The following is a 16,532-nucleotide window of genomic DNA, read 5'->3' as shown; positions in this document are numbered from 1 at the left end:
GAAATCCTATTTTTACTGCAACGGTTAGATTTTTTTATTTGCCTAATTCATGGTGTACATGCTGTGGTTCTCCATTTGCTGTTGAAATAAACATCCCAGCATGCACTCTCACAGGTTTGCTTTTATTATATTTAAACATGTTGTCCATGCTTGCTGGGAGGTGTATTTAAAATGCCGAAGGAAACCATGGACTAGGTAATGGTTAGGCAACCTTTGTCTCACCAACTTCTGTGTAACTAAACTACCCAGCATGCACTGCCACAGTGTTGGCATCACTATAATAAAAAAAAAGTTTAAAGGCATGCAGTATGCTGTGGTTCCATAACTCATTTAGACACATGCTGTGTTATCCTGGCCTTATCCTTATGAAATAACTGTTTTTAACACAATGAGATAAATTCTAATTTATGTATAAACTGTAAAAATGCAAAACAGTGATAGGTATTAATTAAATTATTAATGTTTTCTTGTGCATGTAACATACTAAATATTATGATTGGTTAATAACAATCTTACATTGTTACACCTCATTTCTCAAACAAGCAATACCCCCTTCCCTTAAATTTGATTATTTTTTTAAATTATAAAGAATTTATTAGCACACAAATGTCAATATAGTATAGTAGACACTAACTCTAAATTGATGTAACTGTAATGGTCTGCATGCAGGCTCAATCTAGCAGCAGCGATAGCGATGTTCGTCACCGCGCATCGCTATCGCAGAGGGGGCTACACACGAGTGATATGTGCAGAAAATCTAATCAATCTAGTCAGATTGATTAGATTTTAGCCATGGATCTCTCCATGAGTACCCCCCTTAATATTGCTCTCTAAATTGTATACAATTTCAAAGTGCATATCAACTATTCTAAACATTTGCTAACTTTTCTGCATTGCTAATATATTTACTCAATTTTTTTAAATTAGTTTACTGTTCTGACCTCCCAATCATCATCTGCAAGCCAAAGAAGATTTTTTCTCCTTATTACTTTCCAGGTAATATGCATTTTAAAACAATTTGATGTAGATAATTTGTCTTCTATTTATGTACCTTAATCATCTGTTCTAATGTAATAGTTTAATCTTGACATTGTTAATTATATTTTTTTTTCACCTAAACTAGTTATCTTGTTTGCCCTTCCAATCAACTGCAATCCGCTGATTAGGACTCCTCATTATTTGGTTTTGCGGTAACTATACCTATTGAAACAGTTTTTATCATTTTTATATTTAGCCTGTTTACGTACTTTAATCAGCTCTTAACAAAACATATTACATACATTAAATAATATTTTTAATTTATTTCTTACATAATCTTGTTAACTGTTATGACCTTTGAAATGTCTGATATCCATATCTTCATTTTTAGATTCATTCCTTTTTTTTTATTTAATTATAATTCTAAACTAAATTGTACTTCTAACATGAATCCTGGAATCATGTACCTTTAAAAATATTAACATATCTAAAATGAACATATTTGCTTTACCTATACACTAATATATATATTACTACACAGGACCATATCTCTAACTTTGGAAATGCCTAGTATGGATCCACTCTCTATTGTTAATATTACATAACAATAAAATATTATTCAACTGAATATATTTATTTGAAAAAATATCATATTTAACTATATTGTTATGACAGCAATATATTTAACATTTTCCTATTGAATTATTTTAAACAATAACCAAAATCAAATGTTCTTAATTTTTATCCATCATTAATATAAACACTGTCAGATTAGGATGGCAATAGTATTTCCACATCTTCTTCAGAAACTGTGTATATTTACCAAAATATAGTACAATAATAAAATTATACAATACTAATAAAACTGTGTAATATCTCTCAATGTTTGGGTATTAAAGTTGACAGATTTTTACCCTTAATGTAAACTAAAAAAAAATTACTCTTAGATTAACAAATATGAAAAAAAATTTTTTTTTTGTTTTTATATTATTATATAGAAAACACGTAAAAAAAATTCCTTTTTTAAATTTTTTTATTGAATCATCATTGTTTGTGCACACAGTGTATGACTATTTTTTTTTCAATACAGGAAAAGAAACTTGATCCACAATGAATCCACAACAAAGAATATGAAAACCATCTTGATCCTACATAACATAATCTGATGCGGTGATATTATTCTTATTAATCTTTATTATAGAAACATATACAATATATTTTTTTCAAGATTTATTTATAAATCTATTACCAGTTATAATATGTTAACCTGTTCAAAGTTCACCCTTTAGAAAATAAAAGTTTTATTCATTGAAAATACTATGTTAGCTTATTGTTTTTATTATTATTCCTCATACTTACAGCACCCTAAAACTTAAATGACGCAATATGTGGGAAATACATACGCGTGTATGTCTTTGAGGGAAACATGGGAAATGATGATAGCGTCAATTGGCTAGATGGTTTACGCCATCAAAGAACCATATATATTTGCTAATCTGATCCCATCCTTACCTTCATAATTTTAATTTCCAATTCCAATTTTTTATATATCAATATTAAAAATTTACTATTTTGCGAGTTTGGAAGCAAATTTGTGTAATGTGTACATTAAACACACAAATATGTTCCGATTGGTAATCTATTCAAATATTATTGCAAATACAATTAGAATATATAAATAGTGGGAGCGCAGAATGAATCCAATATATTATTTTATTTAAAATATTAATATGTCATCCACATAAAAATGCAGTACATGAACTAGCCTAAGAAAAAACAATTGATATTATATAAATGTAAACGAGACTGCCATATCTCCTGAACAAATATGAATAAAAATCCTTTAATAAACCCTAGTTAGGGCTGCATTAATGCTTCATGAAAATCAGCCGTGCGTCCACGAGCTGAAATGATTGTAAAAAGGAGACTGCTAAAAAGTGCCTCTGTTATAAGTCACTGTCCTCCTTATACACAATAGAATCTCATTGGTAGAGAGTGTCCCAGTACTGGACTTGCGGACAACCGTGCTGTAGTATTATGTGGCAAATGGATAGTGATGGTCAAATTCTATTTGTGGTATATCACCTGATGTAGAAGCCTCTCCGTCAAAGGCGCTGTACTGAGCCGGGTTTGCTGGGGCTCTGTGCAGTGAACGTACAGCTGGTCTCGTCACCGGTGTACCATCCAGATGAACACGGTAGTTTAATTCTGCTGAAGGATGCTGTACCAGTCTGGATATGCAACAGTGTAAAAATACTGGAGCAGCAGATTCTCCGTCCGCTGGTGGAAAAATCTGTATTAATTGCGGCTACGGTCCACTGGATGCATGCGGGTCACAGGGTGTTAAGAGAATATAGCAGTCCAAATGAGGTACTTCAAAGGAGTACCTTAACGCGTTTCTCGTCCCACAACGCTGGCCGTTTCATCAGAAGGAAATGAATTTTATTTCATTTCAAAGGTACTCCTTTGAAGGACCTCATTTGGACTGCTATATTCTCCTGACACCCTGTGAGCCGCATGCATCGAGTGGACCGTAGCCGCAATTAATACGGATTTTTACACCAGCGGACGGAGAATCTGCTGCTCCAGTATTTTTACACTGTTGCATATCCAGACTGGTACAGCATCCTTCAGCAGAATTAAACTACCGTGTTCATCTGGATGGTACACCGGTGACGAGACCAGCTGTACGTTCACTGCACAGAGCCCCAGCAAACCCGGCTCAGTACAGCGCCTTTGACGGAGAGGCTTCTACATCAGGTGATATACCACAAATAGAATTTGACCATCACTATCCATTTGCCACAGAATACTACAGCACGGTTGTCCGCAAGTCCAGTACTGGGACACTCTCTACCAATGAGATTCTATTGTGTATAAGGAGGACAGTGACTTATAACAGAGGCACTTTTTAGCAGTCTCCTTTTTACAATCATTTCAGCTCGTGGACGCACGGCTGATTTTCATGAAGCATTAATGCAGCCCTAACTAGGGTTTATTAAAGGTTTTTTATTCATATTTGTTCAGGAGATATGGCAGTCTCGTTTACATTTATATAATATCAATTGTTTTTTCTGAGGCTAGTTCATGTACTGCATTTTTATGTGGATGACATATTAATATTTTAAATAAAACAATATATTGGATTCATTCTGCGCTCCCACTCTTTCTTTTTTCACACTCACTTTGATCCATTGTTGGGGCAGCCCGCCCACAACTGGTGAGCAGCCGCCTGAATCCAACTACATATAGTGTGTGTATTTTAGAGCGCAAATCTTTTGTATATATTTTTTGAATATATAAATGCATTGTTAAGCAAATGCAAATTATTAACAATACAAAACTTGCAATAATTTTTTTGGGATATTATTAGAATATAAATTATATATATATGCATGAACAATCACTGTAATATGGAATATGTGTCTGTACATATATTTTCTCTATTTTTATCTTGAACATATTAGTATGTGAACCCCACCAACATGAACAAACCAAAACAAAACAAAATAAATTTAGAACATTTTCAGGAATGCACGACTTGAAGTATCTCAGAAAGTATATTCCTATTATCGATTTGTCTTTTCAAACAGGACACATGGATGACTCTGTATCCCTCTGTCTTCAGTTCCTTCACCCTGGCTCGCAAGACCGTTTGTGACATATCTAAAAATGAAGTAAAACAGGTAAGTTCTTGAAAGTTAATTTCCATACTTTTGTCCACCTTATCTTTAACTGTAGTCTTCATTTTAAAAGAAATGCAAGGTTTAAAGGTAACAACCCTAATTATAATAAAATATTACAATATATATTTCTCATTGTGACTCTAGATCAGTAGTGCACCGAAGATTTTTCCATCATTTGTATTAGCAATGGTTAAGTTAAAGATATACAAGCACTATAGTAATGGGTTCCATCATAAATTATGTTTCACGGCACAGACAAAATTATCATGTCCAAACAACCCCAAAATATTGCAAAAATCACCATTCAATGGAAGCACTACTGACTAATAAAATACATTCTGAAAGAATGCATTTCTTGGACAAAGCAATGCCGTATGTCTGAGTTTAATTTATTAGTCTGCGGTGCCGATGTTTGATGTATGTATATATATATATATATATATATATATATATATATATATATATATAGTGTCAGTTTGTACTGTGCTCCAAACAATAAATACAATATGCTGCAGTGACCTCCTCGTCAGCTTGGCATAAGATGACTATGTAGATGAAAGGTAATCGGCTGCACTCACACTGCCGTATTCAATGATGCAAAAAGTGTCCCTTTATTGCCTACATGTTTTGTTAAAAATCCCCTTCTTCAGGGACAGATTTCTGTCCAAATAACTTGAAAATATCTACATATATTTAAAAGTTTATTATATCCTGTTTAACACTCTTCTTCCTTATGTCTTTACTCTTTTTTTATTTGTTTTCCTTTTATATTTCAGGCAACTTTGTCTACATGTGTGTTTCCAGAGCTCTGGTCCTCTACATAAAACAAAGATATTTGTATGCTACATGCCAGCATTTTGCTTATACTCCACTCTTGTGATGTCTAAACTTGTAGCCTATAACACTCTGCTAAGACTGTATCCAAAGTAAATCAAATGATGTTTTTTTTTTGAAAAATTTACAAACCATACACAAAATTACAATAGAAAATCAATGTAGGATTAACTTAGTTTCCTATTGAGTTTGGTGATTCAAACTCACAATTTGAATAAGAAGCCTATGGCTAAAACTAATTAAAAATAATAAATGTTAGTGTTATATGTAGGATTTTTTAAGTGCAGGATGATGATCGTTGAGTAGGGCACATTTGTTATCTTGAGGAAACACATTTTTTATGTTACGTTTTTCAAAAAAAGCATAGCACATATGTCTCACCATATTTAGTTATCTGATAATGCAATCTATATACATTTATTAATTACCTTTAATATTTAAGCTTCATCCTCATCGTTAGCTTCCTGTCTCTTCCAATGTTGAATTTGAATATTTGCACGCTCTAATCTGACTCGAAGATCCATATTCTCATCATAGCTTGAGCTAGGTCGATAAGCCAATTGCAATCTTGAATGCACTTCTGATGCTACAGCTATGCTTCTCAAATTTGTGTTTTCAGGGCTGTATTCAGAGGGTACAGGTGCAGCGGTGGATTTATACTTTCCTGTTGCAGCGGTGGATTCTGAGGGTCCTGAGTCAGCGGTGGATTCTGAGGCAATTTGTCCAGTAGTGGATTCTGAGTGTCCTGGTTTTGGCTTCAATAAATAGGGCCCTGGTGCAGTGGTGGATACATTGAGGCCTCTATAAGCAGTGGATACATAGTCTCCATGTAAGTTGTTGTATACATAGGGTCCTGATAAAGTGGAGGATACATAGGGTCCTGTAAAAGTAGTGGATACATAGGGTCTTGATGCAGGGATGGATACATAGGGTTCTGCTAAAATTGAGGATACATAGTGTCCTGTTACAGTCGTGGATACAGAGGGTTCTGTTGCAGTGGTGGATACATAGGGTCCTGCTGAAGTGGAGGATACATAGGGTCCTGTAAAAGTAGTGGATACATAGGGTCTTGATGCAGGGATGGATACATAGGGTTCTGCTAAAATTGAGGATACATAGTGTCCTGTTATAGTCGTGGATACAGAGGGTTCTGTTGCAGTGGTGGATACATAGGGTCCTGCTGAAGTGGAGGATACATAGGGTCCTGTAAAAGTAGTGGATACATAGGGTCTTGATGCAGGGATGGATACATAGGGTTCTGCTAAAGTTGAGGATACATAGTGTCCTGTTACAGTCGTGCATACATAGGGTTCTGTTGCAGTGGTGGATACATAGGGTCTTGGTGCAGGGATGGATGCATAGGGTCCTGCAAAAGTGGAGGATACACAGGGTCCTGTTTCACGTATGGATACATAGGGTCCTGATAATGTCGAGGATACATAGGGTCCTGTTAAAGTAGTGGATACATAGGGTCTTGGTGCAGGGATGGATACATAGGGTTCTGATAATGTCGAGGATACATAGGGTCCTGTTAAAGTAGTGGATAGATAGGGTCCTGCTGCAGTGGTGGATACATAGGGTCCTGGTAAAGTGTAGGATGCATATGGTCCTGTTAAAGTGGTGGAAACATTGGTACTTGCTGCAGCAGTGGATACAGAGTATACTGGTAAAGTGGTGGATACATAGGTTACTGTTGCAGTGGTGGATACATAGGGTCCTGGTAAAGTGGTGGATACATCTGTTCCTGCTGCAGGGGTGGATACAGATTCTCCTGGTAAAGTGGTGTATAGATAGGTTCCAGGTGCAGCGCTCGTTGCATACTCTCTGTGTGTAGAGCTTGTTACATAGTCTCCACGTGTACAGCTGGATACAAAGGTTCCTGCTGTAGCATTGGATATACAAGAAGGATTATCTGATCTGGACATTCTTTGTCTTTCTTCTGTCAACAGTTGCATGAAAGTGGAAATCATGCGTGTGATGGTAATAGTCTCATACTGCCATGCTAGCATTTGATTTATACTGTGCTGCATCTGTTGGTAGTTGATTGCTGCCACATTCTGTGATGAAACAAGATGATCGTAAAAATTTGCAAGAGTGACAAGTGCTTGATTCTGTTGTCTTTGTGTTGTGTTGAGAATCTGTATATTATTATTCAGCTGATTTATTTGATGTTCAATTTTTTTCATTTCTTCATTTCTATTCCTCTCAATTAGCTGCATGGTTTCCTTTAAAGAATCCTGTTGGCTAATGGTTTGTGATCTGCTAACGTCACATTCTGTGTGTATAAAAAGTTCTAGGTACAGTTAATACATCAATTTACAGACAATTTATTAAGTATAGTTAGAAGAACCAAAAAATCAAGTTATAAAAAAACCAGTATCTATTAATGATAGTGGATCTCATTAAAATCTATGTTTTATACATTAAAAAAATTTACCTTGATTTGTAGAGTCCAGGAATTGGTCTTGAAGACCATGGTCAATTACACTAGAATGTGCAGTCTCTGCATTCAATTCCACCTGGTTGGTATCTTCTGTATCAATATTACTTTTCTGGCTGTGCAATACAGGCTCCTCATTAATGTTATCCTGTGTCTGTGTGGCAGTCACCATGTTGCTTTCTATGGCTTAAAACATAATAGATAAATACCATTAATCTTAAACATAGTTTTTAACCATATTGAATATCAATGATAGTACATTTTAATTATATTGATCAAAATAAATACCTTTATCTAACATTAAAGGGTTTAGCATGGTTGAATTTTCTTCCTCCATGAAAGGATCATCCATTGTTGATTGTTCTTGCCTCATGGATGTTTCATTTACCGTGGAAGTCTCTACCGTAGTGGAACTTTGAACCACAGAAGAATATTCTTGCATCATTGATGTTTGGTCCGCCGTGGAATGATCATCCACTCTTGCCGAATGTTTCAGCATTGATGGTTCGGCCACAAAGGAAGTATCATCCACTGTCGAAGTATGTTGCAGCATTGATGGTTGGTCCAACATGGTAGCATGGTCCGCTGTTGCATCATGATGCAGCATTGATGGTTCGTCCACCATGGAAGGATTGTCCAATGTTAAAATATGTGGCATCACTGATGGTTCATCCGCAGTTGGAGGAAAATTGTCTGTCATAACTGTTTTTGTTTCAGAAAAAGAAACTTTCCTTGAAATTGTTGTAAAGGAACCTGAAATAAATAATAGGTATATTTAACATTGCATACATATAAATACATAATATTTGATAGACATTACAATATTTCTAGCATTATAAAACTGTGTAAAGCATACCTCAAAAATGTATTTACTTATATTTTTTTACTAATATTTTTTAATACATATAATATTTTATTATATTTATTATTATTATTTTATTACAACAGAAAAAAAGCCTTTTTGGCTCAATAATATAGCTTCTAATCCAATTTTTGATTTATTTCTACAACATAGGGTAAAACATTATAGCTAGCACAATATTATTTTACAGTAGGAGGGCATGTTTATAAAATTAGAATAAGATGCTAGATAGCATGTGTGTATGTTTTTAGGTTCAACGCTAACTCAGGAAAGTAGGTAGCAATTTACAACACACTGTGGAAATATTTGACTAAAAATCTGTAAAAAAAAAAGGTGAGTCTAATACAAAGCTCTAACACTTATCTGTGTGGCCGGTAAGGGGGTGACAGTTAAAAATCATTACTGGTCGGCCTTGCGTGGATGAATAGTGACAAGACATAAGTGTATGGAGAAGGGTTGTCGGTACTTAGTTATATAGTAAAAAATTTCAACATGGGTTTTTAATTCTGTTTTTGTTCTCACATTCCTCGTTAAGTGATGTGTTGTGTAAGGTGCCTAGCTCAGCTACCGCTGTATTATTTGCAGGTTCCCATTCCCAATTGTTGTCCAAGTTGATCCTTAAATAGGAAGAAAAATAACTAATTAAATTAAGAAGGTTGGACTCAGGTCTACTTATTTCTCATGTCAATCTAATGACCATGTCTACATAATAAATGTTGACTTTTAGTAGCCCAATCAATGTTTATCTACCTAATGACCTCCTACATGAAAAAATTAAGTTCGGATATCTTACATATATAACATAGTGAGGGTTGCCTGTAGTCCACACATTTACAGCATTTAGAAGAGTAGCATCAGCAGCAGGATTGGGCTGACAAAGAATGGCATAATTCTCCTTTGCGCCTGCAATTTTACCCATTGGCGGCAGCAGCGTTCGTAGAATGTCCTTTATAAGTGTAATTATTGATAATCAATTACAAAGTAATCAGTTAACTTTTGGTATATCTCGTTGATAAAACGAGAGACATAAGTAAGAGATTTTAATTTAATTAATTTATTTTGATTATACTAGCATTTACTTAGCAATTAACTATTTTTTTCAGCTAATAATTATATATGTATTTAAAAAAAAAAATTACATTGATTTTTAATTATGACCAAAGTATTTATTTTGGCTCAATAGAACAAAGAAATTAACAGTATATGTTTTCATATGCACTATATTTTGAAATATCTTACATAAACTATTTATTATATAACTCACGATATAACATCATACAATATTGCAAACATTATTTACTGTTTAGTTGTAACGTTTTTACTTTTGTTTTAAATTTTTTACCAGACTGTTGCTCTTCCAAATTCTTCTGCTTTTTCTTATGTGTTTTCTTTTGATTTTTTTCTTGAGCAACCTTAAGTTCTTTAGCAAATATAAAAAATAAAATAAAAATATTACAGTTACTAAACATTTTAATATCACACACACACACACACACACACACACACACACACACACACACACACACACACACACACACACACATTGAGTAAACCTTATCCTAAATGATGGGTTCAGGTACTAATTTGGATATACAATTTGAAAGTATTTGTACTAACTGCATATCATAATGAGATCGCATGGCGATGGTGTCCAAATTGAAGCACAGAGTGCATTTATGTTTAATATACACATTATACACAAACCCGTAAGGTCATTTTATACAATTTTTTAACATACTTTGTGCATTAAACAAAGTGTGTGTATATTTACACAATTAATTTGTTTCATATACACATTATACAAACAGCCTGAAGGTCAATTTATGTAATTTTCTTTATAATGTTGTGTATTAAAATAATTATTTTCACATTTGCCATCATAAAACAAATTTTTCACTATCTTACTCTCCCATTAAAATATATGTGTAAACATTTTTTATTTTATTGATTGATATTGGGCTATGGCATACTCCACCTATGTTTGTGTGTATATAGATATAGACACACACACATCTGGTGGATTGATATTTTTCATGGACAATACGCTAATATATCTATCTATCTATCTATCTATCTATCTATCTATCTATCTAGATATAGTTATATACATATTTATAGTTTGTAAAATAGTTACCCTGGGAACCAGTGGGTGGCCTCTCGTCATCTTGTACCATTCTAAAGTGCTCTTCTAGTTTTTTCTCCCAAACCTTTTGGAGTTTTCTTCTACACTTTATTTTATGATTTGTCTTCCTCTTACAGTCACGTAGTCTCTTTTTGCAGCTTTCAGGAGTTCGATGTATATCTCGAGCTGTAGACACAGATTTTGCTATTTCTTCCCAAGTATTATTTTTAAATTTCTGGTGTACATTAAAAGCTTCGGGACCAAATAGCTGACATGTATGATGAATAACTTGGTCAATGAGGGTGTCTGTTTCATCATCTGTGAACTTTGGGGCCCTGTGGATGCTTCCTTCATCAGGAGATTCATATTCATCATGAGAAGCATCACTGTGACTCTTCTGACTGTGAGATGTTTCAGCTTCATCTTGAGTAAGTGAGGTTCGTTTTCTGCTACCACACTCTGCCATTTTTTAAAACTAAGACAATCTAAATAAAGACAAAGATTTACTAAATAATTCTATATATATGTTCTATAATTTTTTTCTATTAATCATTTATTAATTAAGAATTATGTTTTCAATTTATCTGGAGCCATGCACTGATACTTAGATGCCAAATAATTCACTAGCCTTGAAACATCCATCGATGGTAGTAAACCATCTGTTTCTCCCCATCAATGTTAAAATTATTCAAACCTGATATAGACCTTGAAAAAGGGACAGCATAGTCCAGAAACGCGTTGGTTTGCCATGCTGTGCCTTATTCCATAATCAAGACGGACAATCTCTGCATGCTTTGGGTAACATTTGTGATTCTAAACTCTGGAGCCTACTGCTTTCTCAACACCTGCGGCTCACACCAAATATAAGGGTACGATCACTTTCCTGCCTTCATTGTGAATCACAACGTGTTTGAGATTTTTTTTTTTCATATTTTTTTTCTTTTATGAAATATTTTACATTATACATTATACATATCAGCGGATTGGTTGCCATGGACAACTTCTCCACTGGCTCACTTTAACACACTTTTCAATGCTTCATGAATAGATCACTATGGGAGAGACGTCATGAGATCTCTGCCATAGCAGCGACGTACAGACACTAGAGGTCAGTAATGACCTCTAGTATCTGTCACTGGAGACGGCTACAGCGGACGCCCACACAGTCCACGGCGTCTGCTGCAGACGGGGAGCGGGCAGGCGGCGGTGACTGCGGACACAGGACGCAGCGCACTGGGCGTATGCACTGCTTGAATGCACAAATAACCGCTCATGGCAATACCAAATCAATATCAGCAGCATAACTATTTCTCAAGTAACAGTGTTTTAAGTGGGATGGCCATGGGTGTGTTCAGCTGCGATGTGAAAAGTGTGAGTGGACAAATATGGTCACTAAAGGGTCTATTCATACAGAAAACGAAAACATAATTGATACTTATCACTACACATCGCATTGCTTTGATGCGATGTATAGCTGTGATAAGTAGCAATTAATGTATACTTACCCTTAAGACGATGCGCTGCGGTGTCTAGGGCTATTGCGGTGAGGTCTGCTCCAGCGGTCCTTCCCAGCGATGCGCGGGGTACAGCGGAGGGTCACTTTGCGCATGCGCAGGGTGTTTACCTCCCGTCAGCCCGCAGTAGTTGCTGTGAGGTCGGGGGGCAGAGCCAGCGCGAGGTGCAGAGCAGTGATCGGGGAAGCATTGAGCTTCCCTGATGTCTCCGCACTACAGTTCAGGTTACGGCGTCCTGAGATGGCGAACCTGGACTCCATGGAGAAGCGGAAAGCAGAGCTTTCCACACCTTCATGAATCGCACTCACCATTCAAAGGTATGGTGATGCGATTCAGGCACAGAGCGGGGGTAACGCTGGAGAAGTCAGAGACTTCTACACGTTAACCCGCTCTGTGAATTGCAGTAGGCAGAGAAAAGCCCTGTTTACCGCCAAAAAAAGGTCTTTTCAATGCTACATGAATAGACCCCTAACTGTGCTATGGGAGACCATATATGGTTTCAGTCATAGATGGCCATCCTAGCTTCCATGAAAGACCCGCTGACCAATCAAAGATCAGGGGTGGTGAGTCACGGGTGCTGTGGTCTAAACTACGATCGTTATAAAAAAAAAATATATATATATATATATATATATATATATATTTTTAGAACATACATAAATATTGGTTTAGGCTGAGATAGTGATGTACAGAAAACATAGGTTCTCCACCATCGCTGGGAAAAGTATTCTACATCGGTCATAAACCTTGAATTAATTTGATTCATAGATGAACGATAGTCATCCCTAGTGTATTTATCTATGTGGGATAGCACAAATGTATGTTGTGACAATAATCCTTCCTCACATCCAAGACACAGTTGCCACACCCTGCAGGGCTCTGCAATGTGATAAGGGTTGGGTGACATAGCTGTGTATCTGTGCAGTGATGCTAGATGTCTTTAGCATGATGAACAGGCAGCCAAGCATGGAGTTTAATCGGCGCCATTTTGTAATTGGGAACGTACTGTCAGTCACTCTGACTGCAAAACGGCAATAAAACACAGCTATGTTATCACAAAACCAGATAAGTTTACAAAGCCAGATAAAACTGTTCCAGTAACTGTAGTACGATTGGTTGTAATGGATGCAGGGCCGAGGTGTGGTATGGTTAGCAGAGGGTATCTTTAAGATGGATGTAACACATTAATGTAGATTGCTGCATTTGACTGTCAGAAGGAGTTAATCTAAAAAAACCAAGCAGCTAGTGATAGTGAACTCGGTATTATGTAGATCTTGAGGAGGAAACATTTATAAAGAGTGTGTGTGTTTTGTATTTGTCTGAAACGACCTATATTTTCTTCTAACTGTGAAGAATAGAATTAGATGAAAGTTTGAAATTTACCTTAACAGGAAATACAATTATCTTATTGTAAAAAATCAATAGAATACAGCATACCCGGTTTAGTGGTCTCTGGCGCAGTGGGTAAATACAGATTACTTACGCTGACACTCATGAGCGCTGTTCTCAAAATGGCGCCTAAGCAAGGGTCGATCTTGGCTTTTATAATCAATGTGAAACAAACCATCCTACTGCCTAATATTCTAAGTTTCTCATTGGTTCAGCTGTGTGGTAAGATAATGCATCATCTGACATATATCATATCCAACCAATTGGATATCGGAAGCTGAATAATGGGTTTGGTTTGAGGGGGTAGGGCGTTGGACTTTTTAATTATTGGCATGAGTTATTTTTTTTTTGGGGGGGAAATATAATCCTTTTGAAAAGTTTAAGGACTAGTGTTAGCTTAACATAAAGCATCCAGCAAGGTCTCATGAATGCCAGGGTGACAAGGGCTGTCATGAATGGCTGTCAAGAGACACACACACACACACACACACACACACATACACACACACACACACACACACACACACACACACACAGACAGACACACACACTCACTCCCACACACTCACTCCCACACACTCACTCCCACACACTCACTACTTGTCCAACCCATGCTGCCAGGCAGGGATAGCTTGAAGACCTTGGGGCTGTCAGGGATGTGAGAGGGCAGCCTGGGACATGTAGTGCCATGCCTTGTGGGGGAGGACTAGGAGCGTCCCGTTTAGCGGCTAGCCATGGGCGTCTCATCAGTGAAGGCTTGCAGCTGTGCCTTGATGAGGGCGCCCTGTCATCGCGGGGTGCAGGACACACACACACACACACACACACACACTCACTCCCACACACTCACTCCCACACACTCACTACTTGTCCAACCCATGCTGCCAGGCAGGGATAGCTTGAAGACCTTGGGGCTGTCAGGGATGTGAGAGGGCAGCCTGGGACATGTAGTGCCATGCCTTGTGGGGGAGGACTAGGAGCGTCCCGTTTAGCGGCTAGCCATGGGCGTCTCATCAGTGAAGGCTTGCAGCTGTGCCTTGATGAGGGCGCCCTGTCATCGCGGGGTGCAGGACACACACACACACACACACACACACACACACACACACACACTCACTCCCACACACTCACTCCCACACACTCACTACTTGTCCAACCCATGCTGCCAGGCAGGGATAGCTTGAAGACCTTGGGGCTGTCAGGGATGTGAGAGGGCAGCCTGGGACATGTAGTGCCATGCCTTGTGGGGGAGGACTAGGAGCGTCCCGTTTAGCGGCTAGCCATGGGCGTCTCATCAGTGAAGGCTTGCAGCTGTGCCTTGATGAGGGCGCCCTGTCATCGCGGGGTGCAGGACACACACACACACACACACACACACACACACACACACTCACTCCCACACACTCACTCCCACACACTCACTACTTGTCCAACCCATGCTGCCAGGCAGGGATAGCTTGAAGACCTTGGGGCTGTCAGGGATGTGAGAGGGCAGCCTGGGACATGTAGTGCCATGCCTTGTGGGGGAGGACTAGGAGCGTCCCGTTTAGCGGCTAGCCATGGGCGTCTCATCAGTGAAGGCTTGCAGCTGTGCCTTGATGAGGGCGCCCTGTCATCGCGGGGTGCAGGACACACACACACACACACACACACACACACACACACACACACACACACACTCACTCCCACACACTCACTCCCACACACTCACTACTTGTCCAACCCATGCTGCCAGGCAGGGATAGCTTGAAGACCTTGGGGCTGTCAGGGATGTGAGAGGGCAGCCTGGGACATGTAGTGCCATGCCTTGTGGGGGAGGACTAGGAGCGTCCCGTTTAGCGGCTAGCCATGGGCGTCTCATCAGTGAAGGCTTGCAGCTGTGCCTTGATGAGGGCGCCCTGTCATCGCGGGGTGCAGGACACACACACACACACACACACACACACTCACTCCCACACACTCACTCCCACACACTCACTACTTGTCCAACCCATGCTGCCAGGCAGGGATAGCTTGAAGACCTTGGGGCTGTCAGGGATGTGAGAGGGCAGCCTGGGACATGTAGTGCCATGCCTTGTGGGGGAGGACTAGGAGCGTCCCGTTTAGCGGCTAGCCATGGGCGTCTCATCAGTGAAGGCTTGCAGCTGTGCCTTGATGAGGGCGCCCTGTCATCGCGGGGTGCAGGACACACACACACACACACACACACACACACACTCACTCCCACACACTCACTCCCACACACTCACTACTTGTCCAACCCATGCTGCCAGGCAGGGATAGCTTGAAGACCTTGGGGCTGTCAGGGATGTGAGAGGGCAGCCTGGGACATGTAGTGCCATGCCTTGTGGGGGAGGACTAGGAGCGTCCCGTTTAGCGGCTAGCCATGGGCGTCTCATCAGTGAAGGCTTGCAGCTGTGCCTTGATGAGGGCGCCCTGTCATCGCGGGGTGCAGGACACACACACACACACACACACACACACACACTCACTCCCACACACTCACTCCCACACACTCACTACTTGTCCAACCCATGCTGCCAGGCAGGGATAGCTTGAAGACCTTGGGGCTGTCAGGGATGTGAGAGGGCAGCCTGGGACATGTAGTGCCATGCCTTGTGGGGGAGGACTAGGAGCGTCCCGTTTAGCGGCTAGCCATGGGCGTCTCATCAGTGAAGGCTTGCAGCTGTGCCTTGATGAGGGCGCC

At 38.8% G+C, this 16,532-nt stretch overlaps 1 protein-coding gene across 1 annotated transcript; it reads right to left on the bottom strand.

Moving 5' to 3' along the window:
• Window positions 1-4,018: 4,018 nt before the first annotated feature.
• On the bottom strand, window positions 4,019-11,388 carry LOC135036564 (serine-rich adhesin for platelets-like). The gene is made up of 6 exons (XM_063954460.1): window positions 10,935-11,388; window positions 10,143-10,220; window positions 8,227-8,691; window positions 7,936-8,124; window positions 5,927-7,791; window positions 4,019-4,644 (listed from the first exon to the last, which is right to left on the bottom strand). Exons 1-5 carry the CDS (start codon window positions 11,386-11,388, stop codon window positions 5,936-5,938), a joined length of 3,042 nt encoding a protein of 1,013 aa, XP_063810530.1. The 3' UTR covers window positions 4,019-4,644; window positions 5,927-5,935.
• Between the last annotated feature and the right edge of the window lie 5,144 nt (window positions 11,389-16,532).

This window comes from Pseudophryne corroboree, unplaced genomic scaffold, assembly GCF_028390025.1.
Source record: "Pseudophryne corroboree isolate aPseCor3 unplaced genomic scaffold, aPseCor3.hap2 scaffold_650, whole genome shotgun sequence".
In the NCBI taxonomy this organism is placed as follows: Eukaryota; Metazoa; Chordata; class Amphibia; order Anura; family Myobatrachidae; genus Pseudophryne; species Pseudophryne corroboree.
Note: the sequence above shows the minus strand (reverse complement) of the source record. Positions and strands in the feature narration are given on the sequence as shown.

What these genes read in the sequence shown, in the direction of transcription:
- LOC135036564 (XM_063954460.1), bottom strand. Translation starts at nt 11,388, where the DNA reads ATGGCAGAGTGTGGTAGCAGAAAACGAACCTCACTTACTCAAGATGAA. An exon ending in TTTGGAAGAGCAACAGTCTG is followed by an intron (nt 8,692 to 10,142) that starts GTAAAAAATTTA and finishes TATTTATTTCAG; the next exon opens with GTTCCTTTACAACAATTTCA. An exon ending in CCCTTTAATGTTAGATAAAG is followed by an intron (nt 8,125 to 8,226) that starts GTATTTATTTTG and finishes TTATGTTTTAAG; the next exon opens with CCATAGAAAGCAACATGGTG.